Raw genomic sequence first — 27365 nt, forward strand, 5'->3', positions numbered from 1 at the left:
GCCATAAATAGAACTCAATGGTGGAGCACTAGCCTATCTGAGGCTGTGTGCTCAATGTCAACAACACAGAAACACTAGAGTTTCGACTTTATCATAGAAGACATTCTCTCTCTTAAAGGAGAGAAAGACTAGTTAGAACACCTCTAGAGGAGCAGGACAGGAAGAGCAACAGAGGAGCCCCCTCCAAGACAGCCACAAATGCACTTTCTTACCTTAGCAACTTTATGGTTTGCTGCAGTTTCGTGAGATGTATTTTTTAAACCATCCTTGAGCTGTGTGATGAACAAATCATAACCCTCTGTACTAGAAACATCTACCTTTTCTACACAAGCTGATAAGAGCTGCTGTGCCTGTATTTAAAAAAAAAAAAAGCGAAGTTAAACAGTGAAATAGATTTTTGTTTAGCTACTTTGTGATAGTTTTAACTATATAAAGCTTAACCTTACAATTAATTTTATATAAACCTAAATAATCATTTAAATGAGGCAAAGCATTCGGTGTAGTAGCCAGGTCAATACATCTATACAGTAATTACCATAAATTAAAAAAATAAAAAAGCTGAAACTATGAGCAAAAACAAAACATGATTCCAACTTTTTAAACACAAATAAAAGATTCTTTTACACTAACCCATTCAACAAATAATATGAAAGGCCTCAGCAATGCTATCCACAGATCTGACTAAAACTCCTCAACAGAAACCCATGGTTGATACAAGGAAAATCATCTGTTTACAAATCATCAAACCAGTTCCAGAACTTCATAGTTAACTGCCAAAACTACTGTAATACAATAAATGCCAACTAGAGAAGAGGAATGTTTATAATGATTATTATCTAAAAAATATTTACAGCCCAAGGAGATAGCTTAGCAGGTCAACGTAACTGCCACCAAACTTGACCTGAACTCCATCCCTGAGACTCACATGGTAAAAGGAGAGGACAGACACAAGCCAGTTTTCCTCTGATTTCCACACATGTGTGCCATGGACAGAAACACAAATAAGTAAATATAATTTTAAAGTATTTTTACTAAAATACTCGCCCAGTGGTGGTGATGGTTAATCCAAGCACTCAAGAGACAGAGGCAGGCAATCACTGAGTTCAAGGGCAGCCTGGTCAACAAAGAGTTCTATGATAGCCAAGACCATATAGAAAAGCCCTGGCTACAAAACTACAAAAACAAAACAAACAAAAAAAAAGATTGTAAACTATGAAATCTAAGTTTACGGTTTTTTTTTTCCTCAGTAATGGGGCTAAAACCCAAAGCTTCCTACATGTTCCACAATCTAAACTATATTACTTACAACCCTACGTGAATATACTTTATTTAGCATTAAGAAAAACACACAGGAGAGGAAGTGGACACAAATTCCCACCCTTAACCAAGACGCTATTTACAACTGATATCTTCTGAGCAAGGGAGGAGAAAAAAGTCAGTGTCACTGAGTATATTAACCATACTCCAAGACAGGCTTCATGCCCATGAATAGCTGACCAACGCAAAATGGATTCTTTTGTTATTTTCTGTCTCTAAAACAAGAGAAAAGATAAAGAAGGGTTGAAAGTAAGGTGTGGAAAATGTGCAAACAGCTGGGGAAGGGCAAAGACTATGATCAAAATATAGTGTATTGCTAGGTAGTAGTGGCATGTGCTTTTAATCCCAGGACTCGGGAGGCAGAAGCAGGAGGATCTCTGTGAGTTCGAGGCCAGCCTGGTCTACAGGGTGAGTCCAGGACAACCAGAGCTACAACAAAGAAACCCTGTCTCAAAAAAAACAAAAACAAAGCCACAGGTGGTGGTGCATGCCTTTAATCACAGACACAAGAGGATTTCTCTGAGTTGGAAGCCAGCCTGGTGTTCAAAGTCAGTCCAGGACAGCCAGAGCTACTTAAAAAAAAAAAAAAAAAAAAAAAGACAACTCTGTCTTGAAACACAAAACAAAACAGTTTTTAATAAAATAAAGCCAAATGTGTTGGCTCGAACTATAATCCCACAACTCAAGAGGCAGAGGCAGACAGATCTCTACGAGTCTGAGGATAGAAAGAGCTCCAAGTGTGATGGCACATGCCTATCCTCCCTCGTGTGAGAGGCGGAAGCAAATGGATCAAAGTCATTCTTGACTACAGAATAAGCTTGAAGCCAGCCTGAGCTATATGAGATGCTGTCTCAAAACTTTCTACCCTTTTTTAGGTTTGGTATACCATTTAACTAAATCATGCCCAACAGGGTAAATATGAAAAGGTTTTGGGGAGAGATGAAGAAGGGTAGAAGAGCAAAAGGAGAAATGAAAATGTAGGAAGGGAGGGGATGTTGGTGAAAGAAGAGACAGGCAGAATGAACACAGGTGAAAGAGAAAGGAGGAGAGGAAGAGAAATGGGGAGAAAGAAAAGATGTGAACCACTGGTGGTCTAAGACTTAAATAATGGGATTTGAAGCAACTGCCTACAACCCACCAGGTAACCTAAGCACTGAGGCTGGCAGAGTGGGCCCTACCTACCCCGGGGCTATTACTACATACAAGCTATCTTGTTTATTAATTCACTGTATTTGGGAGTCTGTTACAGCTGTTTATCCTGTGGCTAAAGAAGAGTTCACACCTAAAACAGCACTTCAACAGCATCAATTAATTATGCAAAGAAAGATAAGTATTTAAAGGTGTGATTCATGACTCAATCCTTTGTTTTTATGGGAGTAACTACATATAATGTCCTTAAAGCACAACTTATGAACAATGTCCTAAAGACAACTTAATTCACTTAATACCCAGAGGTCAGAGGCACACACTGCACTTGTTCTACTTACCTCTGTGACTGGAAGTTCAAGCTGAACCACATCATCCTGCTTTGAAACTGGAGTTTGCAGAGCAGTGTCCAGTAACAAGATTCCATTAAGGTCCTTTCTACAGCCTACTGCATAATCATCCACAAATATAACTTTATCCACAGCAGAAATATACTGACATTTCACTTGTCCACCTGGTTTAGCTGGTAAAAGAACAAAAATTCAACAATTAAGATTTTAAAACCAACAACACATTAAAAATATATGTTCACTGATCAACTGTTTGTGAATTGTGATATACAAGCCTGGTTGAGACACTGAACTGGAAAGAAAGATCATGATTAGAAAGTCAGGAGAAGCCTGGGCATGATAGTGAACATGCCTTTAATCCCAGCACTCAGGAGGCAGAGGCAGGTGGATCTCTGTGGGTTTGAAGCCAGCCTAAATCCAGGAGAGCCAGGGCTCTGTTATACAGAGAAATTCTGTCTCAAAAAGCAAAACAAAAGAATAGACTGGAGTTTGAACTATGGTCACTCTCAACAGAAACTGATTAAAACTTGGTCGTTACATGCTGCTGTAAAAGATTGCCATACAGTCAATACAGTCAAGTATGGCAGCACAAAACCGCAATCCCAGCAAACAGGAGGCTGAGGCAGAAGCAAAATTCCAAACGCACCCTATTCTACAAAACTAACACACCACATGGGGATGGGGGGAACAAGTACATCTACATGAGAAAAGGAGCAAATGTGGTAAAATAACTTAAAGTGATAGAGTTAAAGGAACTGCAGGAAAGTTATTTCTACAATACTATTCTCACATAATATTCTTTTCCTCTTAAGGAAAAGGGGTAGTCTGCATGCACATTCAACCAGTTTTCCCAGACTCATCTGTTATAAATTAATGTTACCCCAAATAATGGATTTGACCCCTTGTCAAAAGATAAACCATTATATTGAAGGATATATCTCTAGGCTCTTTATCCATCCCATCATACTCTATGTATCTTTATATCAGTACCACACTGTTTGCATGTGCATACTAGTCAAGATCTGTACTGAGCCATGTCCCCTTCCTCAGTACCACACTGTTTTAATTACTGTAGCTTTGCAGTTTAGCCTTGTGTTCAGAAAGTGTAACTCTACCAATCTTCTGTACTGACTGTAAGCTACATCCCTAATCAATTTTTGTCTTTTTCCTAGATTGCTTTGAATATCCAAGGTCCCTTGAGATTTCCTATGCATTTTAAGATAGATTTTTATATTTCTTTAAAAAAATCATTAAGATTTTGACAACAATTGCAAAGAATATACAGATTACTCTGAGTGGTGCTAAAATCTGATATGAAGCGTCCTCCAAAAGTCTATGGAGTATACACATGGCTTCCAATGAAAGCACCACTAGGAAGTGGTGGCACCTTGTGACTGTGAAACCACAATCCACTTCAGGCCTTTGAAGGAGACTGTGGAACTTCCTTTTCTCTCTTTACTCCTCAGCCAGCAAAAGTTCTGAGCCACCCGAATTCTGTTCCATCAAGCCCAAACACTAAAACCTCTATAGCTTGGCTGTGGTGGTGCACACCTTTAATCCCAGCTTGGTGCAGGAAGATCTCTGAGTTTGAGGCCAACCTGGTCTACATAGTGAGTTCCATGACAGCCATGGCTACGCAGAGAAACCCTATCTCAAAAACACAAAAACTGAAAACTAAAAAAAAATTTAAAACCTCTAAAACTTACTAAATAAATCTATTTACTTTTAAGTTGACTGTCTCTGGTATTTGTTATCGTGTCAAAAAGCTGACTAAGTAGCACGTAATACAGACATCTTCACAATATACATACACTGTGAAGTGCTGGCAAAAACATAATGGGAATAGAACTTACAGATTTCTAATGAAAATGCAACATGCGGTCACAGCAGTTGATAGCTTTTTAAAAATAATGTTAAGTATGCACTTCCTAAAGTGCCTCTATATTATGCTGGAAGACAGAAAGCCTTACGTTCACATAAAACCTTGTATTCAGGTGTTTATGACTCAAAATCATCAAACACTGAAAATAACCAAATATGCTTCAGAATAGCTGGGCTTAAATAAATAGTATGAAACAATGGAACATTATTAAAAAATAAAACCCAACAAGCAATATACATAACTTTAATAAATTATAAAGGCACACTAATCCAGGAATCAAATCAAAAATTGTACATACCGGATCAAGGTATACTGCAATGACAGTCCTTGTCTACTACGTCCCCAAGTTCAGTCTCCAGCACCACCAGAAAAGCTGTGTACTGTGCAATTCAGTTCCAGTACACTACAGAAAGCATCAACTATAATATTTAATGTATGACCTAGGCTAGCCTCAAACTCCTGTCTCAGCCTCCCAAGTACACTAAGACAACAGACATGAACCAAAAAACCCACTGAGAAAGTTTTCAAAGTATAATCACTACTGAAAATGTCCCATGGATAGTGTTCATTCTAAGATGCAGTACTGCTCCCAGCAAGGGAAAAAGGATCTTTTGTTATACACACTGTCATAATTAGGTCTCTCAGAACACAGGTTTTATTTTCCCCCAGGACACTGTTCATGCTAAAGCGCAATATGGGGACTAAAAAGGGCAGAATGATGGGGAGACAAGCAGTGGCGCTCTCTATGGAACTCTGTCATGGCCTATCTGCTGCAGGAGTACACAGAAAGAGCTAGATGAAGTTTGGCCTGGACCACCTTAAAAAAGAAAAATACTGGCTATGTGAGGAATGACAAAGGATCTGTGTGGCATTCTGGAAATGTATGTTATCTATATTAAGTCCTAAAAAGTATTTCAGACATGAGCTGCAAATAGAAATCCATACTCCGAATAGAACTGTGATTTGCAGCTGAGTTACTTCTCAACTGGCAACAATGTAAAACAGCAACAATTTATTTACAGATGGTTCTGGAATCTTTGAACAACATCAGATACAGAAACTAGTTCTCACATACTGCTTTAGCCACCTGATATTTATATCATACCAACTAAAATGTTCTGTTTGCTATTTATTACCACCTGGTAAACTATACAGTCAGTCAGTCAGTCAGTCAGTCACAGTCTCTCTCTCTCTCTCTCTCTCTCTCTCTCTCTCTCTCTCTCTCTCCACCCCCGGCGCCACCTGCCTGCCTCCATCCATGAGCTGTAGAAAAAACAAGTACTATAACAACTATATTCCCAGAACTTCACAATGTTTTTTAATAAGTCAACTATTCTGTATGACTTTTAAAACCTTTTACTATAATACATTAAGCTCCAATAAGGTGAAGTTCCTTTCTAATACACCATAAAACATACACATTTTCAGGAATGAAAGATTTGCTATGCTCCCTTATCTTTACTTCCTTCCTCCTCACTATAAGATCATTCTTTTTTGCAACAGTAACATTTGATTCAGAAAAAAAGAAAATGAAAACAAAAACTATCAGAAGACTTAGTTAATTCAAAAACCAATCAAAAGAAATAAACACCAAAAAAAAAAAAAGGCAACCAAGCCAGGAAGGGTGGTGCACCCATTTAATCGAAGCTCTTGAGAGGCTGAAACAGGAGGAACATAAATTTGAGACCAGCCTAGGCTACATGGCAAGACCCTGTATCATGACAAACCAACAAATAAACAAACATGTGGATGGGCTGTGAACGTAACTAATTGGCAAGGGATGAAACTAAGTAGCAGAGTGCTTGCCTAGCATGCAACAGGCCCCAGAGTCAACCAATGCCCAGTACCACAAAAATATGTAACAAAAATTAAAAACAACAGAAACTGAACCTTTGCCATAAAGCTTTCTGCTTATAGGCATATTTTAAATATAGTCACAACATACAATTTTCTATAGGACATATTTTACTAACAAAAACTTAGGAAGTTTTTCTAAAAGAAAAAATATTGAAGGACAAATTCAATTCTAATAAATATTAGGGGTATAGCTCAGTTGATAAGAGTGCCTACCTAGCATGCAAAAGGCTCCAGGTTCCACTGCCAGCACCCCATGAACAGGACATGCTGGCAACCACCAGTAATCTCAGTACTGAGGAGGGGGCAGGAGGATCAAAAGTGAGGAGAGTCTGTTCTATATCCTTCCTCAACATTTACCCTAAACATATCAAGTAAAGGTCTTCTGTTCAAAGACAAAGCCCTAAGCACAGTTACTCAACAGGATCAGCTAGCATATTTTTAGAGAAAAACAAAAAGCACACCAGGACTCTACTCCAGACCATTATTTAAAGCCCACAGAAAGCCCCTCAGTGACTATAGAGGAATACAGGACTAACACCTTTATGGTGCCATATGCTTGTCTTTCTTCTACTTCATAAGGCAAAGAGGAGTAGTAACAAATCAAGAAGCTTTAATTTCTGCTTTTAATTTCATAATAAGTCTCAAAGGAAATAGTCCCATCTTCCTCACTCTATAATGCGTATCATTTTCTCAAAAAAGCAAAGGGTAGGTTTACCTTGTTATTCTGACACACATGCCTAACTCAACCCTTAAAATGAGTCACAATCACGCCTTGCTTCTTGGAAATATGACAGTCAGACTATCTCCTAAGTACTTAGTTTATTCTTCTTACTTGTACCTCCAGTGGCCCGGGGCCATTCTGTGTCCATTTGGCGGTGGTGGTGGTGGTTTGATTTTTGATTTTTTTCCAGACAGGGTTTCTCTGTGTAGCTTAGGCTGTCCTGGACTTGCTTTTAGACTAGCCTGGCCTCGAACTCACAGAGATCTGCCTGCCTCTGCCTCCCAAGTGCTGGAATTACAGGTGTGCGCCACTGCGCCCACTTACCATTCCTTCTATTTAAAGTGCTGCAGTTTAGAAAGGTTTCTACATTATATTCTCAAATGATATTATCTGCATAAGTATTATTAGCCCATTTTAAAGATGCTAATTTAAAGGTATTTGCCAAAGGCATCCTTTTCATAGCCATAAGTAATAGAATGCTCACCTGTTTAATATCTTTACATGGGATTACATTACAGAAATCTGCAGTTTATGTGCTACTAATAATATTCTCATAACTAACATTTCAAAGGACTAAATACTAAATAATCAACAACTTCAGCATATCTAGAGCTTTCCACTTCTATACAGATATAATTATATCCATCCTATGTCTCTCCCAATTCCCACTGGAAAGACAATTAAGGAAATAAAGCATTAAACAAACCCATAAAACAAAGTGAGGAGTGTTGGGGGTTGGTCTGATGCTTGTATTTTGATACTAATTATTGGCCCTCAAGATCTGGTTACTGCCTGGATACACTTATCCTTGTTGTGTAAACCTGTCTAAGACATTATTCCTAACTGGTTGATTAAAAGGCCTAAAACATGGCTACATGTTTGGCCTTTGGAAACAGGAGAATGAGAGGTGGGAAGGGAGACAGGTGGATGGGAAGAGAGGAGAAAGAAGGAGACCACCATGATAGATCAGCATGGAGCAGAAACCACATGGGTTAGTAGAAAGACTCCAAGAATAGCATGGATGAAAAAAAAAACAAACACCAAGATAAAAATATAAGTATTTATAAGGTTATGGATGAGTTAGGAACGGTTTAGGAGAGGGCACTGGATGGGGGCTGGGAGGTGGATGATGAGGTTATTGAAACAGGGTAGGTGAAATATTTGCCTAGCCCAAAGTAAATAAGACAACTATAAAATCTAACAGGTGTCTGGCCTTCATTTGATTGTGATAATGGGTTTAATAATACCACCATAATAATTATAAGGCTAGTAAATAACATTATTTAACCAAACACCATTTTTTTTTTTATTTACAACAGAGATGGGCTTGGAGAGTTTGCTCATTGTTTAAGAGCACTGGCTGTTCTTCAAAAGGACCAGGGTCCAATTGCAAGCACCCACATGGCTGTCTGTAAGTCCAGTTCCAGGCAGGGAATCTGAGATATATTCTTACACGAAGGCAGAATATTCATACACATAAAACAAACTTTAAAATTCTTTAAATGTGATGACAGTAACAAAACTTAAGTTAAAAGGCTGATACGTGTGAGACCCAGGGTTCAACCCTCAGCACCACAGCAATAACGATAGTGTGTGTGTGTGTGTGTGTGATTTTGTGTGTGTGATTTTGTATGTGTGATTTGTGTGTGTGTGTGTGTGTGTGTGTATACTGTACATATCACAGCCTAGGCTCTCACTCCTCCCTTCTTCACACTTTGCACATACTCAACACCACACTGCCTGGTACAAACACTATGCACTTCCAAAATTTGTTGCTGTAACTCTTGCTCATTCTGTTCCCACTACATCCCCCTAACTGCTGACCTTCACATCTCAACTGAGGTATTACACCTCTCCTATTCAAAGAAAGCACACCAAACACGGTAGAAGATTGGAAAGGAGGCTCCAAATTCATCGTGTCAAGTCCATTTGCAGATAAACATTTGTTGAACTGAATTGTAGTTTTTAACACCAATATAAATAATATTGCTGAGTGTGAACAGGCCAAGAAATGAATTTAATCTTTCTAATAAACAAAATGAGTTATGTGTTACATATGGAGCACTCAGAGAGCCTAAACATGCTGCCTGAGGTTAAAGGCAGTACACAAAAACCAATACTAGAGCCACTGCTTAACTAGCAGACTGGGCTTCTTGTGAACACCAATGCCTTCCAAATCTTCACACTCCAGCCTTAAATCAATCTTTCTTTCCTTCCATCTTTTCCTTGTGTTTGGGGGTTCCTGGAGACTGACCAAGGGCACTTCATGCACATTAAGACAGCTATCTGCCCTGTGCTAGATTTCCAGCCCTTTCTACACTTTATTTCCCCTACCTCTGAGCTCTGAAACCAGGGCCTCATATATGCTAAGCAAGTATAGTCCAGTCTACCACTGAATGACAACCTCAGCACTTTTTTTAAAATATCATTTTATATGTACAGGCATTTTACTTTCACGTTTATCTGTGTACCACTCTTAGCACTTTCTTTGAAAGGGTTCTCTTAACCGCCAGGAAGGATTTAAACTCCAACTTAATTTGCAGTGGTCTGATAAGAGACAAGAGGCTATTTCTATTTTTCTTTTATCCCTTGAGACTTGCTTTGTGACGCAGTATATACTCAGTTTTGAAGGTTTTTGTTGTTGTTGTTGTTGTTGTTGGTTTGGTTTTGGTTTTCAAAACAGTGTTTCTCTATGTAGCCTTGGGTGTCCTGGACTCCCTTTGTAGACCAGGCTGGCCTCTCAAAGTCATAGAGATCCACCTACCACCCTTGGCTTTTTTTGAGAACAGATCTCACACAGCCCAAGTCAGCCTCAAATTTACTATGTCAAATTCACTATCTAACAGAATGACCTAGAGCTACCACTGATCCTCCAGCTTCTGCCTCCTGCGTTACAAGCAGCTATCACCATGCCCTGCTCTACCTTGTACTTCTAAGTGACTTCTGGACTTCAAATTACCTCAAAAAGAACACAACCGAAACACTTATTTCAGCTTTTCTTCACAGCTTTCTTCACCAAAAGCTATTCCTAATTCTTGAATTAGGTGTTTAAATTAATAAACACCCTGTTCACCCAGCAATAAAAAGCAAGAACCTAAAGATTACCTTGTCAATTTCTCTTATCCCTAACATTCACTAAATTATATTTTCCACCTTCAAACTAACTTACAGTAGCAGGGGATGGTGGCACCAGGGACATATGTGAGCTTGAGGCCAGCATGGTCCATAGTGAGTTGCAGGCCAGTCAGGGCTACATGGTGAGACCCTATCTACAAAAACACTAACTTTTTCTCACATCACTTTTCACAACCTCAAAACCTTATATCATAACCACATCACAATGTACAATGGCTCCCTACTCTTAATAAAGTCCACACTGTTTTCTTTTTCTATGCATGGACTAGAACTCTGGGCATGCTAAGCAACTGATATACCACAAAGCAAAACCTCAGCTCAGTCCCAACTTGTCATTAAATACACAGTCTCACTGTGTAGCCCTGCGTAGCTTAAAACTCACTATGTAAGGAACCTGGCCTCAAACTCACATACCTGCCTCAGACCTGCCTCCATCTCCCTCATTTATGTTGTCTTTGCCTCTATCTCTCAGCTTACACTTGCCCCCACATAAACCCTCAATGTTAATCCTAACACCTTCTTCCTGTTCACTGAATTCAATGCTGTCATGATGCTTAAGTATTTTAAGATTTTCTTCCTGCTGTTTCTATCAAAAATGACTGTAACAGGGCTGGCCTCTGGTTCTGTTGTTTGCCTAGCATTCACCAAGTCCTGTGTTTGGTCCCTAGCACTACATATATAACTAAGTGGAATGAGAGCAAAAAAGGTGGAGTGATACATTCCTATAAACCCCCAAGGAAAGACAAGAGGACCAAAAGTTGAAGGTCATTATCAACTACATGGTGAGTTTGGGCTACAATAAGACCCTATTTTAAAAAATTCTTCTTTATGGTAAACAGTAAAAAAAACAAAAAAAACAAAAAACAACTATGTTACCTGATTTTGGTTTTGGGATGGCCTTTTTGTTTTGTGTTCCTGTGTTGTGGTAATCTGTGGCTGTTTGAAAGATTAGTAAGTATAATACAGGAGGCAGGCAAGGACAGGCAAGTGAGTTCTAGACCGGCCATAACTACATAGTAAGACCCTGTCTCAAACACACACATACAAGAAAGGTTCCTAACTGTATCATGTTTTTGTTGCAGGTAGTCTATTAACAGTATACCCCCTCTCCAGTTCTCCACATATAATTCTCCACATATAAAAATGTAGCTGGGTACACTAATACAAATAAGAACAATGTTTTTATTGCTGTTCTTTGAAATAGACTCATTGTGTATCTTAAGCAGGCCTCCAACTCAAGATCTTTCTGCTTCAACCTCTGAATGCTGGGATTAAAGATGTGTGCTCTTACACCTAGGTGAGAGTAATATCTGCATCACTGAGAGGTACAAACTACCAAGTAATAGCTTCTGGGTATCAACTGTTCAGTGGTATAAAGAGCTTATATGTTAGTATGTATTCAGGCATTTCTTGAATATGTGCTAAGCATAGGGAATATGAAATAGCTTGTGTAACCTTTGCCCTTGGATGCATGCTACATAGTGAGCTCTGGGCTAGCCAAGGCTTCCCAGTGAGAACTGTCTCTCACATAACCACCCATGAATGCACACACCCACATATGAACTCAAACATGCACATACAGAGTGAGAGAGAGCATCCAAACAACAATAATAAACAACTAATGCTTAACTATGTTGTTGGCCTAGAGTCTGAGCTCTTATAATGCCAACCAGTAACAAATCTAAAACTACTCAACGACTAAGATAAATTATCTGTTAGAATAGAAGTGGTGGCCTATGCCTTTAATCCTAGCACTTGGGAGGCAGAGGGAGGTGGATTTCTGTGAGTTCAAGGCCAGCCTGGTTTACAAAGCTAGTGTAGGACAACAAGGGCTACACAAAGAAACCCTGTCAATAAAAATAAAAATAAAAATAAAAAGATTCTGTTAGAGCAAGACCATCTTTAAAGAAAGAAGAGTTAGGAAAACCTAGAAGGAAAAGTAAAAATTTGGATAACTACATAGGATTTCTATTTTTTTCTTTTTAAGAAAAGGAGAAAAAAATACATATAAGGTGTCTCATGCCAGCATCAGGAAAGAAAGAAAGAAAGAAAGAAAGAAAGAAAGAAAGAAAGAAAGAAAGAAGCATGAGGACGCTGAGTTCAAGGCCAGATTGGTCTACAAGGCTACATAGAGACCTTGCCTCAAAAAAAAAAAAGGAAAGAATAGATAAAATAGAGATCTTAAAACTTTCTATAATTATAGGGAAGTGTTTTTGCTAATTTAAAAAAAAAAGGAAAGGGGCTGGAGAGATGGCTCAGAGGTTAAGAGCACTGGCTGCTCTTGCAGAGGTTCTAAGTTCAATTCCCAGCAACCACATGGTGGTTCACAACCATCTATAATGAGATCTGGTGCCCTCTTCTGGCATTCAGGTGTCCATGTACGCAGAACATTGTATACATAATAAACTGAAAAAAAAAAAAAAAAAACTTTAAAAAAGGGGGGGGGAGAACATAAACTAGGCATTTTGATATCAGCAAAGTCTATCAAGTGAAACAGCCCAAGTACACACTCCTGGTCCAAAAGGAGCTTGTGCTGTCATTTTTGTAAGCGTCCAGATGCTTGCCATGAGGAGCGAGCATCCTAAGTGTCCTCTTCTCTTCATCCCCAAAGCCACTGTTCAGAGCCTACTTGGATAACTGGAAATGAGGATGAGAACCTAGGCTACAAAAGACTGTCTGGAGTGCATGAAATGCCTACAGATAATATTCACTTAGCTTTTCTTGCAATTTTAGCCATTTTGGAAAAACATTAAGAAATTAAATGATTTTTCTGGAATCAAAAGTAAACAAATACTTTAAATATACCCAAAAGATAACTATCTTCTAAGGGCTACTAAAACCTCAAGTCTACATCATGGTTTTTATTTCTTGAAGAATAACTGAACGTAGCAAGGCTTCATGTACCAAGTTAGTCAGACAATTAAAAACTGGTTTCAACCATTTAAATTTTCCATCACTGGAAGAATTTGTTATTTTTAAATAGGCTCCAAAACTTTCTCAGAAGGACTCCAACTCTGATCAAGAATTGTTATTGGTGCTGCGAGAATAGCTTAGTTGATAGAGCATGCAGGAACCCTTAGCAGCACAAAAACAGAACCTATAATCCCAGTACCCAGGAGGCAGATGCAGGACAGTGATGAATTCAAAGTCATCCTCCCCTGCATAGTTATTCAAGGTCAATACTTAAAACCCTTTTTTCTGTAAAGTAAAAAAGAAATATGCATAAAGATGGATAGCATCTAAAACAGCAGTTCTCAACCTGTGGTTCAAAACCTCTTTAGTGGTCCAACCCTTTCACACAGGAGTCACCTAAGAAAATCAGAAAACATTTACATTACAATTCATAACAGTAGCAAAATTAAAGTTATAAAGTAGCAATGAAAATAATTTTATGGCTGGGGGTCACCAAAACATGAGGAACTATATGAAAGGGTCACAGCATCAGGAAGGTTGAGAACCACTATCTAGATTAAAATAATCAAATGAAATATAGTCAGGGTTGAAGAACATGATATACATATATGAAAATGTGTAAAATGGATATACTCTTAAAAAAAAACAATATTCTGGCAGACAAGATGTTTCAACAGAGTAAGAGCACATACAGCCTGGAATTGAGCCTAAGTTCAATCCCTGGAACACACACAAAAGGACAGTACCCACTCCTGAAAGTTGTCATCTGACCTCCACATGGATGGTAGCATTAATGTACTCTCTCTCTCTCACAAATACACCCAAATGCACACACAACTAAATGTGAGAAACATTAACTGTTAATAATCAAGAGCCTTGCTCAAGCTATAGCTCGGTGGTAAAGTACTTGCCTAGAATTGGCAAAACCTGATGCAAAACAAAAGCTATATAAGGCAAAAAAAAAAAAAAAAAAAAAAAAAAACCCACCCAATCTAAACTTTAAAGAAGCTGGAGTGCAGCACAAAAATCTTTTTCTGATTTACAAACACTGCATCATTTTCTTTCCTTTATTTCTTTCCTATTTGTTTGTTTGTTTTAATCAGGGTCTCTGTAAGTAGCCCTGGCTATCCTGGAACTCACTACGTAGACCAGAGCTCACTATCTAGATGAGGTTGTCCTGGAACTCACAGAGTTCCTGCCTCTGCCTCCCAGTGCCACCATGCCTGACTAGCACAATTTTCTCCAAGTTCTGTCTACCTGGTAAGAAGAAAAATATTCTCAAGGTCAGGCAGTGGGGAAAGCAGAAGCAGACTGAGCTCTGAGTTCAGCACCAATAGAGCTACATATTTCATTCTCAAGATACCAGAGTCTCAGAAACGTTTAGCTACAAATACTGTGTAGGCCATTTTCTTTCCTTTCCCTGTAACACAGATCTAAAACCCACTTTGGAAATTTAAGAGATCAGACATAGATAGACAGACAGGTATCCATAACCACTGACTAATATCCACACACACACATACACAAATATATATATATATATATATATCACAAATATCAACACACACTACTTGAATAATTTGTATACAGACAGAACTAGTTATACAACAGCCTTAACTCTGTTGATACGTAGCCTTACCAATATACTTAAAAGATATTTATCAGGGGTGACAAAGATGTCTCAGCAGTTAGACCCACTTGCCACTCTTGTCGGAGACTTGGATTCAGTTTCCAGCATCAACATGGTCGGTCAGAACCATCTGCAGCTCCAATTCCAGTGATTCCAACGCCCTCTCATGGCCTACTCAGGAACTGTACATACATGGTGCACAACAGGCAAAACACTCATATACAACACATAAAATTAAAATAAATCTTTCCCCAAAAGAAGTATTTATTCAGGTCTAGAAATAAAAGCTTACTGGTAGGGCTGGAGAGACAGCTCGGTGGCTAAGAGCACTGTCTGAGTTCAATTCCTGGCAACCACATGATTGCTCACAACCATCTATAATGTGATTTGGTGCCCTCTTCTAGTGTGCAGGTATAAGCGCAGATAGAGCATTCATATGTAAATTAAATACATCTTTAAAAAAAAAAAACTTACTGGTAGAACACATGCCTACATGAGCAAGGAATCAAGATTGGTAGGAGGTGGAGGGAACAAAAAGAAAGTAGATGTTTATCAAAATACAAAGTATGAAGTTACCACATTCATATTTCCATCTACATTTGAATGACATCTATCTTGTAGGCCTAAAAGTTAAGCTAGTAAACATTTTTTTAAATAATCAAGAGAAGCATAATAATACTAAAGACTCAAAAGACACAAGAAAATAGGTATTCATTCACTCAGTATCTACTAGATGTTTGACGCATTTAGGTTCTGACCACTTAATCTTCACAACCACCGAATTAAGATTCAGGAGATTCAAGTGGCTGAAATTAAAAACCCTGACAAATAAAGCGGTGTCTGAATATCCTCTAATAAACAGGTAAATAATCAATACAGAATATACTGTTAATGGGGGTGCTATTTCACTGAACAAGAGAAAAAAATCACGAACACTAAAAGATACGTTCATAATTAACTATATCCTTACAAGGCAAAAACTAGATGAACTGTGCAAGACAGTACAAAGTGGTAAATCAGGAAAATAGTTCAAATTTTCAGAGAAGTTTAGAAGTCTTAAAGAGAATGAAAAGGCCTTCGGCAAACAAACAAAAAAACCTGCTATTTACAAGGATTGCAACTGAAAGTGCGTTAAAAATGAAGAGTATTTTTTTGTGGTGTTTGTTGTTTTAGTACTTAATGGTAAGGAGTCTGTTCTAAGCCCTATATACAGGCACAAGAGCTTAAATCCTCACAATTAAAACCATCATTACCACCACCTTGCAAATGAAGGAATTGGGAAAGAAATGTTAAGTAATTTAGTCAAGGTTACAAAGTCACTTAGATGAAACACCTTACTCCCCATTACACTAAAAGTCCCTGAGTCAAAAATGACTAGTAAACATAAATGAGTTGGACAAGTAGTATATGTAATTTTAGCTTAGTTTTTGTGTTTCTTTTTTTTTTATGTTGTTTTTTTTTTTTTTTTTTTTTTTTTTTTGAGACAGGATTTCTCTGTGAAATCTTGACTGTCCGGGACTCGATTTGTAGACCAGGCTGACCTTGAACTCAGAGGTTCACCTGCCTCTGCCTCCCGAGTGCTGGAATTATAGGCATGCACCACAGCACGCGGCTTAGTTTTGGTTTTTAAAATCCAGTCATGGTCTTGGGGATCGCTCAGTGGTGAAGTACCTGTCCAGCATGGGCAAAGCCCTAGGTTCATGGGCTTATCCCCTGATAGGAGAAGGGGGTAGGAGATACAAAGTCAGCAAATAAACACACACAAAAAAAAAAGAGTGTCAACTGAGCAAATGAAATTATGTTAAACATCATGAATCATTGGAGAACTGCAAGTTAAAACAAAAGTGGAGATGGATGCTGGGCATTCCTTTGATACCAGCACTAGGGAGCTAGAGACAGGCAGGTGGATCTGAGTTTGAAGCCAGTATCAACTCATAGCTGTTCCAGGCCAGCCAATGATACACTGTATCCAAAAAGAATGAAGAAAAAAATAAAGAAAGGAGGGAGGGGAAAAACAAAACAAAACACCAAGACTGAGCAAGGCCTAATAGCACTTGTCAGGTAGAAGCATCAGGAGCTCCAGTCTCTACACTAACAAGCTGAAGCCTCCTTAGGTAACATGAAACCCTTTCTTGAAAAAAGAAAAAGAAACCACCAAGATAGAGAGCCAGGATCAGAATGACCAAAATACAAAACAGTATACCATCACCAAAGGTGGGTCAGAATATGAATCATGAAAAGTCATTCTTTGCGGCTGAGAATACAAATAACATAATCACTTGGGGAGAGAGTTGCCTGGAAGAGTCATACTTTCCCCATCCTATCCAGCATCAGCTCCTTAAGCTGACCCAAATGGACTAAAGACCCATGCACAGATCTTACACACAAAGCACGTATTTTTACCACAACTTCATTTGTAATACCCAAAACATGGAAGCTAGCAATATTCTGAAAATTAACAGAGAGACAAACTGACATTCAGACGATGAAATACCAGTAGATGCTAAAAAGAAATGAGCTATCAGCTAGCTGTGGCAGCACTTGAGCACGTGCGCACACACGCACACTAAGATGATTAATAAGTTCAAGGCCAGCCTGGGCTACAAAAACTCAAGTCTAAAAAAAAGAAATGAGCTATCAAATTATGAAAAAGAGATGGAAGTAGCCCAATCTGAATCTGCATGATGGCAACTATAACATTGTGAAAAAGGAATTCGTGTGTTAGCAGTAAAAAGATCAATAGGAAGACCTGGAGGGGACAGGAGCTCCACAAGGAGAGCAACAGAACCAAAATATCTGGGCTTAGGTGTCTTACTTCTGAGACTGAAACTCCAACCAAGGACCATTCATGGAGATATCCTAGAACCCCTGCTCAGATATAGCCCTTGGCAGCTCAGTGTCCAAGTGTGTTCCCTAGTAAGAGGAACAGGGGCTGTCTCTGACATGAACTCAGTGGCTGCCTCTTTGATCACCTCTCCCTAAGTGGGGAACAGCCTTACCAGGCCACAGAGGAAGACAAGGCAGCCAGTCCTGATGAGACCTGATACGCTAAAGTCAGATGGAAAGGTAGGAGGACCTCCCCTATCAGTGGACTGGGGGAGGAGCATGGGAGGAAATGAGGGAGGGAGGGGATCAGGAGGGAATGAAGGAAGGGGCTACAGCTGGGATACAAAGTGAATAAACTGTAATTAATATAAAAAAATAAAAATTTAATTAAAAAAATCAATAGGTATACAAGGGGGAAAAAAGGAAGGATAAGGCAGAGCAGAATACTTTAACACAGTGCTTTATGATAGTGTAACAGTAAGTACATGACATTATGTCCAAACCCACAGATGGTCAACACCAAGAGTGACCTCTAACACAACCTAAAGATGTTTAGTGACTTAATTTCTTTAAAGTATTTTATTTGGGCTAGAAGTAGTGGCACATACCTTTAATCCCAGCACAGGGGAGGCAAAAGCAGGCAGATCTCTCTGAGTCTGAGGCCAGCATGGTCCACAAAGTTAATTCCAGGCCAGTCAAAATGAAAGAGTAAGACACTGTCTCAAAAAAAAAAAAAAAGAAAGAAAGGAAAGAAAGGAAGGAAAGAAAGAAAGAAAGAGAGAGAGAGAGAGAGAGAAAGAAAGAAAGAGAGAGAAAGAAAGAAAGAAAGAAAGAAAGAAAGGAAGCTGAAAAGGGGCTGGTACAATGGCTTAGCGGTCAGGAGTGCTTACTGTGCCTGAAGAAGACCCAAGTTCCTAGCACCCTCACTCATCAGGTTCACAAATGCCTGTAACTATAGTTTCAGGGACTAGAAAACCTATTACCTCCAAAGGCACCTGCACGCGCATGGTACATATAAGTTCATACAGGTACATACACATATATAAAAATAAAGACTGTAACTTTATAAAAACTAAAAAAACAATATTTAAATATTCAAAACAACAGGAGTGAGCTGCCAACTTACTGAAATGAACATAAATAGGATAATATGTACTTGGGAGTTCATTTCTGACTAACAGGATCTCCAAATTAAGATATGCTCTAGGTCTTAAATCCTGAGTAAGGGAAGGGCATAGTAGATACACTTGTAACCCCAACACTGGGAAGCCTGGACTAAAGTAAGACTCTGACACTAAACAAAACCAGACAAAAACCTGAGTGAGATTAAAATTAACCTACCTAGTTACCTGGAGGAAATTGGTGCATTCCAAGCAAGAGCGAAAGTACTATAATAAAATTAGCTGGGCAGAGGTGGTGTATGCCACTGATATCAGCACGTGGGAGGCAGAGGTAGGCAGATCTCAGAGTCTGAAGCCACCCTGGGGTACAGAGTGAGGATAGCCAGGGCTACACGCAGAGAAACCCTGTCATGAAAACAACAGGAAAAAAAAAAAAAGAAAGAAAGAAAATTAAGTAAATCCACTTCACAAAACAAACTAGATATGGCTGAAGACTGGAGGAGAGCACATGGAGGGCCACTGAATGTTAATAAATTATCAGTCAGACTCTCCAAAACCCAAACTTTTTTTATGAGTGTTTTGCCCACATGAATGTAAGTGACCACATGTGTCCACAGCCCACAGCACAAAAAATATATTTAGGGATAGTTGTAAGCCACCAGCTGGGATCTATACCTGGGTCCTCTGAGAGGCACCTGCTGTTAACTTCTGGACCATCTCTCCAGCCCCCAAAATAATAACTTAAAAAAAAAATAGATTCTACAAAGTCCCTGGCTGGACTGGGACTTACACTGTAGACCAAGCTGTATTGAAACTTACAGGTGTGTGTGTGTGTGTGTGTGTGTGTGTGTATACACACTCTGCCTGAGTGCTGGGGTTAAAGGCACCATAATTATCTTCCCAAAATAACAACTTTTTTTTTTTTTTTTTTTTTTTTGAGGAGGGGTTTCAAGATAGGATTCCTCTATGTAGCCCTGAAACTTACTCTGTAGACCAGGAAAATATTAGCTCTTTATGTGTGTGCGCACTCACGCTCTCTCTCTTTTTGAGACAGGGCTTCTCTGTATAGCAGACCAGACTGGCCTCGAACTCACAGAGATCCACCTGCCTCTGCCTCCCAAGTGCTGGGATTAAAGGCGTGGGTCACCACCGCCCTGAAGATATTTACTCTTAAATACTCTAAAAGGAAACAAAATACTTGTCTAACCCTGTATATCCTGACAACTCTTTTTTTTTAAGATTTATTTATTTATTATGTATACAAGGTTCTATCTGCATGTACACCTGCATGACAGAAGAGGACACCAGATCTCATTATAGATGGCTGTGAGCCACCATGCGGATGCTGGGAATTGAACTTAGGACCTTTGGAAGAGCAGTCAGTGCTCTTAACATCTGAGCCATCTCTCCAGCCCTCCTGACAACTCTTAATCTAATAAAAAGTATATTTATAAGCACTTTATATCAAATACAGATTATTTATTTGAAAACATTGATCAAGAGACAGTTTAAAAATTATCACCACACTCAGGAGGTAGAGGGAAGGCAGGCAATCTCCAAGTTCTAAGCCACCCTGGTCTACAGAGTGACTTCCAGGATAGCCAGGGCTACACAGAAAGATCCTGTGTTGAAAAAGATAAAATAATAAAAATTATTACCAATTTAAACCCAAACTGAATAAATACATGTAAATCCTGCTCCAATTCTTTCATTTCTGATCTATACTAACAAGCTACCCTCAACTCTACAAACTGAATCCCAGTTTTACTACCGTCACCCAATAAAATTCCATATGGTTACCCAATTGTTAATCCCCTCAAAGACATCTTTCTCTAGTACAGAAAAGAAGGTAGGTAGTTCACTTCCCTTGGATTAAAAAAAGGAGCTACATTAGGGCCTTGGTCACTAACAGTACCTATTCGCTATTTCTTAGAACTGTTAGCCACAAAATACCTACATATTCCAGGTTAAACATGGAATACAGCATTCCTATCTCCATCATCTGAACAATTACATACAAATATCCTACAGTCTCTACTAAGCATTATTCATAAGAAACTTTAGTTCTTGTAAACTTAAGTTCTCGTATGTAAAATGTTTCAGAACTGATCTACTATTACTTCCAAGTGTTTCCTATAGTCCTTTTCTGTTAGCCCTAAACTTCCCTATGAATATTTTTATCTGTGTGTGTATGTGAGAGAGAGAGAGAGAACGAACACACTCATATACCACCATACATGTGGAGGTCAGAGGACAACTTTCAGGCGTTGGTCCCGTGGTTCTGTGTGTGCTCCAGGGATTGAATTTATGCTCTCAGGCTTGCTGGTGTGCTCTTATCAGTTGGCCCATTCTGTCTGCTAGGTTATTGTTTGTTGTTTTAGTGTATGTCCCCTGTACACACTGATGGGTTTGACATTTTCATATATGTAATGTGTATCATGTGCTTCTACCCCGACTATATTTTATTTGATTGGTTTACTCTAGATCACTGGTTCTCAATCTTCCTAATCCTGAGAGAGAGGGAAGCGAGGCTATATTCAGGTACCCTCAGACAGAATTATAGGCAGCTCTAAGTTGCCAGGTACTGGGAACCTAACTCAGATCCTTTGGAAAAGCAGCAAGTGCTCTTAACCACTAAGCCATCTCTCTCCAGCCCCATCTACATTTTTTTTTCAAATTTATTTTTCATGTGCATTAGTGTTTTGATTACATGTCCGTGTAAGGGTGCCAGATCTCCTGGAACTGGAATTACAGATAGTCGTGAGCTGCCATGTGGGTGCTGGGAATTGAACTCTGGAAGAGCAGCAATGCTTTTAACTGCTGAGCTAAGGTGAGTATTCCCTGTGTATGGCAGGTAAATATAAAACCATTCTAACAAACAAACCCTGACACACATTATCTTGGAACATGGCCACGAGACACAAATACATCCAATTAAACTGTCTAAAACATCTGTACTTCAGTTAATAAAACTTTCTGTAGAAATCCTAACACCTGGGCTGGAGAAAAGGCTCATCCTTTAAGCGAGCCTTTTCCAGAGGACCAGAGCTCCAGTCTCAACACCCAAGTCAAGAAATTCACAAGGTTCTGTACAGCTCCAGGGGATCCATAACCTCTTTTACCTCTATGTCTGCACACTCATGACAAACACTCAAACAGACCCATTCATATACATAAATAAAAATAAAATAAAGAAAAGGACATCCAAGCCTGTACTGATGGCTCACTCCCTTTATCCTAGCACTCTGGAGACAGACACAGATGGATTTCAAGTTTGAGGCCAGCCAGCTCTACATAGTGATTTCCTGTTTAAAGCAAACAAAACAAAGGAACCAACCAATAAAAGAAAAAAATACCCTAATTCTAAATTAGAAATTGTGAAAATATTAGATAATCGGTTAAAAGTATAGTCATGTATGAAAGTAATAAAATCAAATTTAAGGTAGTATTTATGAGAAAGGGAGAAAAATGGGTCAGTAAAACACAGCTCAGGAGCCAGGGTAACCGTCTATATTCGCAATGTCTTATTTCTTATGCCAAGTTGGGGAATACATGACCATTTGTATTAAGTCCTTTCTGTATTTAAACTATTTTAAATGAGATTTTTTTTAAAAGGCAACTGTGAACATCTCACTCTCAGACATAGTAATAACCTGTTATGTCCAAGGTGCAGTAAGTAAGCATTGCTACATCGGGGCCATCTGTCTTGTCATTTACCTAAGGCAAGAAAAGGGAAATTTACGAGCCTACCACCTGAAACTTTCTCTTAGACATCTCTTAAATATATTACAGGTTTACATGTTGTAACTATACATAGCCAGTTCATACACAAGTCAACAAAAATTAACGTCTCTAATTTCACCTTTGTATTCCTCAATTACCATTTATCCTTATGCCTTACTCACACAGTAAGCTTATCCTTGTATGTCTGTGTAAAATAACACAAAGTGAATTCGTAGACCACATAAATAACTACTTCCATTTGGCTAAATGCACTTAGATACAATTTATCTCTGTGACTGAGTTTAAAACCCACTATTTCATGAACTTCTCCATTTTAACCTTTAACGTCAAAATTAAGGCACCATTTGTCCACAAATGGAATGTCATCTCAGCAAATAAATTAGCTAAGAAAATCTCTAAACACTCCAGTCTGTCCACTGAATGAGCTTTGACCTGATGCATCCTGAAAGTCCTACTCCTCAATCAACGTTTTTCATCACCCAGAGAAGTGGTCTCCCTCCAAGGTGAAGATTCAGACATCTTTCCAACTACCAATTTCTAGCTCTCTATGGTAGGTAAAACAAGCTGAAAGAGCCTCAAGTTTCACCTGATCACAAAGGGCCTAGGCCTCTTGACACTGGAAGAGTGGGAACCCAGAGACCGGGGACCGGGAATAACCTTTGCACTCCGGGAGTCCCGCAAGTCCAACACGCAACAGTTCAGGCAGCTGGCCTTCCCCTCCAACTTCCCTCCCCGCCCCCACCACAGCCCACCTTCATCCGGACGCTCAGCTCTCGGAAGAACCCACACCTGCGGGACCTGAGAACAGCCGGCGAGCCGCTATTCCCCAGGAAAGGAGGGCGCGACAGCTTCCCGCCCCTTGCCTCCGGCCACCCACCTCTCCCGCCACAACCAAGTCTACCAGCCCTTTCCCTCTGGTCCATCTCGGAACTGGCCCAAAACATCATCCAGGAGCTCAACAAGGGCCCGACCCTCTCCGGCGCCGACCACTGAGCCGCCCCCCCCCCCATCTCTCCCACAGGTCCAGGCCGGTCCAGACGCAAAAGGCCCGGAAAGCAAAAGACTCGCAGTGCACCCCATCAAACAGGGCTCTGGCCGCCAAACGCTGCTGCTTTCAGAGAGTCCGAAGGTCCTCGGCCATAGCTTCCGGGCCTCCGTGCCATCCCGCTCCCCGCTGCCGTGCGGTGGCCGAACCCCGGGGCTGGGCGGCTTCCTCGCCCAGGTTCCCGACGGCCGGACCCCGCCCGCGGCCGGCCCAGCCCCCGCCCGGCGTGCCCCGCTCACCGCTGAGCGCCGAGGCCTGAAGGGTGGCCCCGGACGTGCCGTCGATGACTTTGATGGTCCCGCGGCTGGTGACGGCCAGGATGGCGTTGAGCGCCGGGTGGTAGGAGAGGCTGTGCAGCCCGTCGGCGTCGCAGCGCATGCAGCCGTCCCGTAGCACCAGCCACTCGGAGACCCCGGCCGCCCCCGCCCCCGCCGCCGCCGCGGAGGAGCAGCTCGGGCCCGAGGCCTCCGCAGCCGCAGCCGCCATCTTCCGGCCTGCGCTTAGCACAATCACACTGGGAAGCGGCTCAGTGACAGTCCCGGGAGGTGCAGCACCACAGCCAGTCACCATCCGGGGCCAGGGGGCAAAGCGGAGCGCGTTAGCCGGAAGTGAAGTCAAGCGCCCGCACGCACGGGGAACGTCGGCTGCCGGGCCGGCCAGGCCAGGCGGGCTGTGAATTGGCGGGGGAGGGGAAAGAAGGCCGCACCAAAAGAGGGGCAGGAGCCCAGGGGGCGGAGCATGCGCGGGAGAGTCCGAAGGGTCGAGTGCCCAGGGAGGCTGACGCAGAACTGGAGGGGGAACAGAGAAGGCGGGGCAGGGGCGGGACCTGGGGATGTGAGCATGCGCAGAAGGGCCCGCAGGGCCGGAGAGGCGGGCCTCACAGGAAGAAGGGGCGGGGCCGGGAACTCGGTGCGCGGAGCATGCGCGGTGCGGCTCGCGCGTGCCACGCACCGCTGCTTCGGCCAGCCGTGCGTCCTCAACGTCCCAATTTCTTCCTGCGCGCCCCGGGAGTGGCGGCGGCGGGAGTTCCGCCCGGCGCGTGGCAGGGAGGGTGGCGCCGGGCCCTGTGTATTTCCGCTAGACAGGCCTGGCCCCGCGCGACCAGTTTGGTACGCCCAAAAGCCCCTTTGTGGCGAGGGCGGCTGAGTCTCCGGCGGTTCCCAGCGCGTGCGCGGAGGTTGGGGCGGCGGATCCGGAAGCAGGCCTCGGATCCGTGCACCCTCGAAGGAGCCTCAGGAAGAAGCGATCTGGAACTGACTCTGCGCTAGTTCCAAATCTTTTGTTAAACAGAAATGCACGCAAATTAGGTGCTGGAAACATTACAGTTCAGCCTAGTGTACCTTACTGCAAAGAATTTACATGAGGAGGTGGTTTGGAGAGGTAGTCAACTTAGTAATCATCCGATTGAAACAGTTACTCAGTCACTTGGAGTTACAGTGTAACGGTACCTGGGTGTGATCCCCACATGCCTGGAATCCCAGTGTGAAGCTCTTCCCAGCCAAAGGAAAGCTGCAAATTTGAGGCAAGCCTGCGCTGAGTTAGTTCCCCGCACTAGTGTTGCCTCAGCACTGTCACTCCAGCTCCAAGGGAGCCGACACCCTCTTATGTACTCTGTTGGCACATACCCTCACTCGAGTATTGACAAAAACACATAATTAGACAAGCGGCCAAGAAATCAAGGTCATCCTCTAATAAAGGGAGTTTGTGGTCAGTTTGAGCTACATTAAATCCTATCAGGAAAAAAAAAAATTATGAACCTACCTTCATTCATTCCTGAAGAGGAAATAATTGTGCATTATCTCGGTTCAATCATAACCCTCTTTGTTCATATACAAAGTTACTTGTTCTATATACTGCTTTTATTTTAAAAGTCTTATATATGTGAGTGTTTTGCCTATATATAAGGTATCGCAGCCCATGCATGACTAGTGCTTACAGAGGCCAGAAGAGGGCATCAGATCAACTGGGAGTGAAGTTGTGAGCTGTCCAGTGGGTGCTGGGAACAGAAGCGAGGTCCTTGGCAAGAGCACCAAAAAGTTTTAACTTATGGGCAATCTCCCCATCCCACTTGGTTTTGTTGTTGCTTTGTGACAATCTCATGTGACTCATCTGACCTTAAACTGGCCATGTAGCTTGAATTTCTCATCCCCTTGCCTCCACCACTGGTATATCCCACCATACTCTGGTTCTGAGAATTTCTCACCCAAGTCAAATGTAAATGATAAAATTTCCTAACAGACTTGCTTGTATTACATGTAAGTAAAAGCAATGGAAACTCAGACTTGATGCCTTGTTCATGATCCTACCATCTGTGAGCTAATGCTAGCAGAAGCTATGTTGGTTCTTCTCCGAAGGGTCCAACCCAAGGGTGAGGCCAGGAGTCCAGGCCAATAGGGGAAAGACAATGCAATCGGGCGCTTGTAGAGCACAGTATACAGGTCTGAGTGACCAATCAGGTTCCTCCACACCATCTCCCAGCATGCCATTGGTTGTTTGCCTCTAAACAGACTCTCCACCATCAGGTCACATACTCCAGGCCAGACTGCTTCCTTAGTCAGTTCAGCAGAAGCTGCCCCAGGCTGTGAGCCCTAATGGTACCTTTGCTGGGGATGCCCACAAAGCTAGTGTTTGAATTCAGCAGTTTGATTTGGAAACCCATGCTCCTTATGCAAGCTAGGACTACACTAAACCACTCAAGAGGTGGGGCGTATCCTTCCTTAAACACCAGCAATTACATAGAAACTGTAAAAGCTACAGTTTGAAAATTCTTTCAAAATCCCTTTTGACCAGACTATCCTTTTAATCAGACCAATTCTCCTGGATAGGCCTCCAATGCAAATCAAGTCACTGTCTTATTGGTAAGTAAAAGCAGAAACTGGAATGCTACATTTAAATTAAGTGTACTTTAGTGTGCACTGCTGAGTAGAATTAAGAGTTGTCTGTTAACCTGTATAACTTTTTATTTGTTGCTTGTTTATTTTAGAGACAAGGTCTCACTACTTAGCCCTGGCTGGCTTGGAACTCCTGGGTAGACTAGGCTGACCTCAGATTTACAGAGATCCACCCATCTCTGCCTATACTCTGCCTGTACCTCCCAAATGCTGGAATTAAAGGCATGCATAATCTTTTCTTACTGAGAAAAATGTGTTTCTGTCATACAAATTTACACTGCTTCTAAGCTAATCATCGAAAGAGATGGAAATAAACCTTGTCTGTAATCACACCAGGAAACAACTCATCTACAATATCTATCCTTCATGGCTTTAGACAAAACACCAGTATAGCAAAGGATTGAAGATCACCTGTAATGAGGAAATTTTGTATTGTTTTGTTTTGTGGGTTTTTATTTTGGTTTTGTGGGGGTTTTTTGTGTGTGTGTGTTTTGGTTTTTTTTTTTTTTGGTTTTTCAAGACTGTTTTTCTGTGTACTTTGGCTGTCCTGGACTCAATTTGTAGACCAGGCTTGCCTGGAACTCAGAAATCCACTGCCTCTGCCTCCTTGAGTGCTGGGATTATAGGTGTGTGCCACCATGCCCAGCAAGAAATTTACTTTGGACAAATACTCTCAACACAGAAAACAATACTGATTTCCAAGGTTATTCTGTTTTGAAGGAACAGCCTTTGGAAGGCTCCAGCCAAACCATTTTGAACACAGGTGATTGCCCAAAGGAAGTAGAAA

At 41.1% G+C, this 27365-nt stretch overlaps 1 protein-coding gene across 12 annotated transcripts in view; it reads right to left on the bottom strand.

Moving 5' to 3' along the window:
• Birc6 (baculoviral IAP repeat containing 6) overlaps positions 1 to 24430 on the bottom strand; it is a 184665-nt gene extending 160235 nt beyond the window's left edge. For 6 of the 12 annotated variants that reach the window (XM_060364460.1, XM_060364471.1, XM_060364432.1 and 3 more), the window contains exons 1-3: positions 23927 to 24379; positions 2805 to 2986; positions 213 to 350 (exon numbers count right to left, since the gene is read on the bottom strand). In XM_060364460.1, the coding sequence (XP_060220443.1) occupies positions 213 to 350; positions 2805 to 2986; positions 23927 to 24257 (651 nt within the window). In that variant the 5' untranslated portion in view covers positions 24258 to 24379. Of the gene's footprint in view, positions 1 to 212; positions 351 to 2804; positions 2987 to 23926 lie in introns of all 12 variants that reach the window. The other 6 variants (XM_060364456.1, XM_060364450.1, XM_060364452.1 and 3 more) reach the window with 4 other exon arrangements.
• Between the last annotated feature and the right edge of the window lie 2935 nt (positions 24431 to 27365).

Source organism: Meriones unguiculatus, chromosome 1, assembly GCF_030254825.1.
Source record: "Meriones unguiculatus strain TT.TT164.6M chromosome 1, Bangor_MerUng_6.1, whole genome shotgun sequence".
Classification (NCBI taxonomy): Eukaryota; Metazoa; Chordata; class Mammalia; order Rodentia; family Muridae; genus Meriones; species Meriones unguiculatus.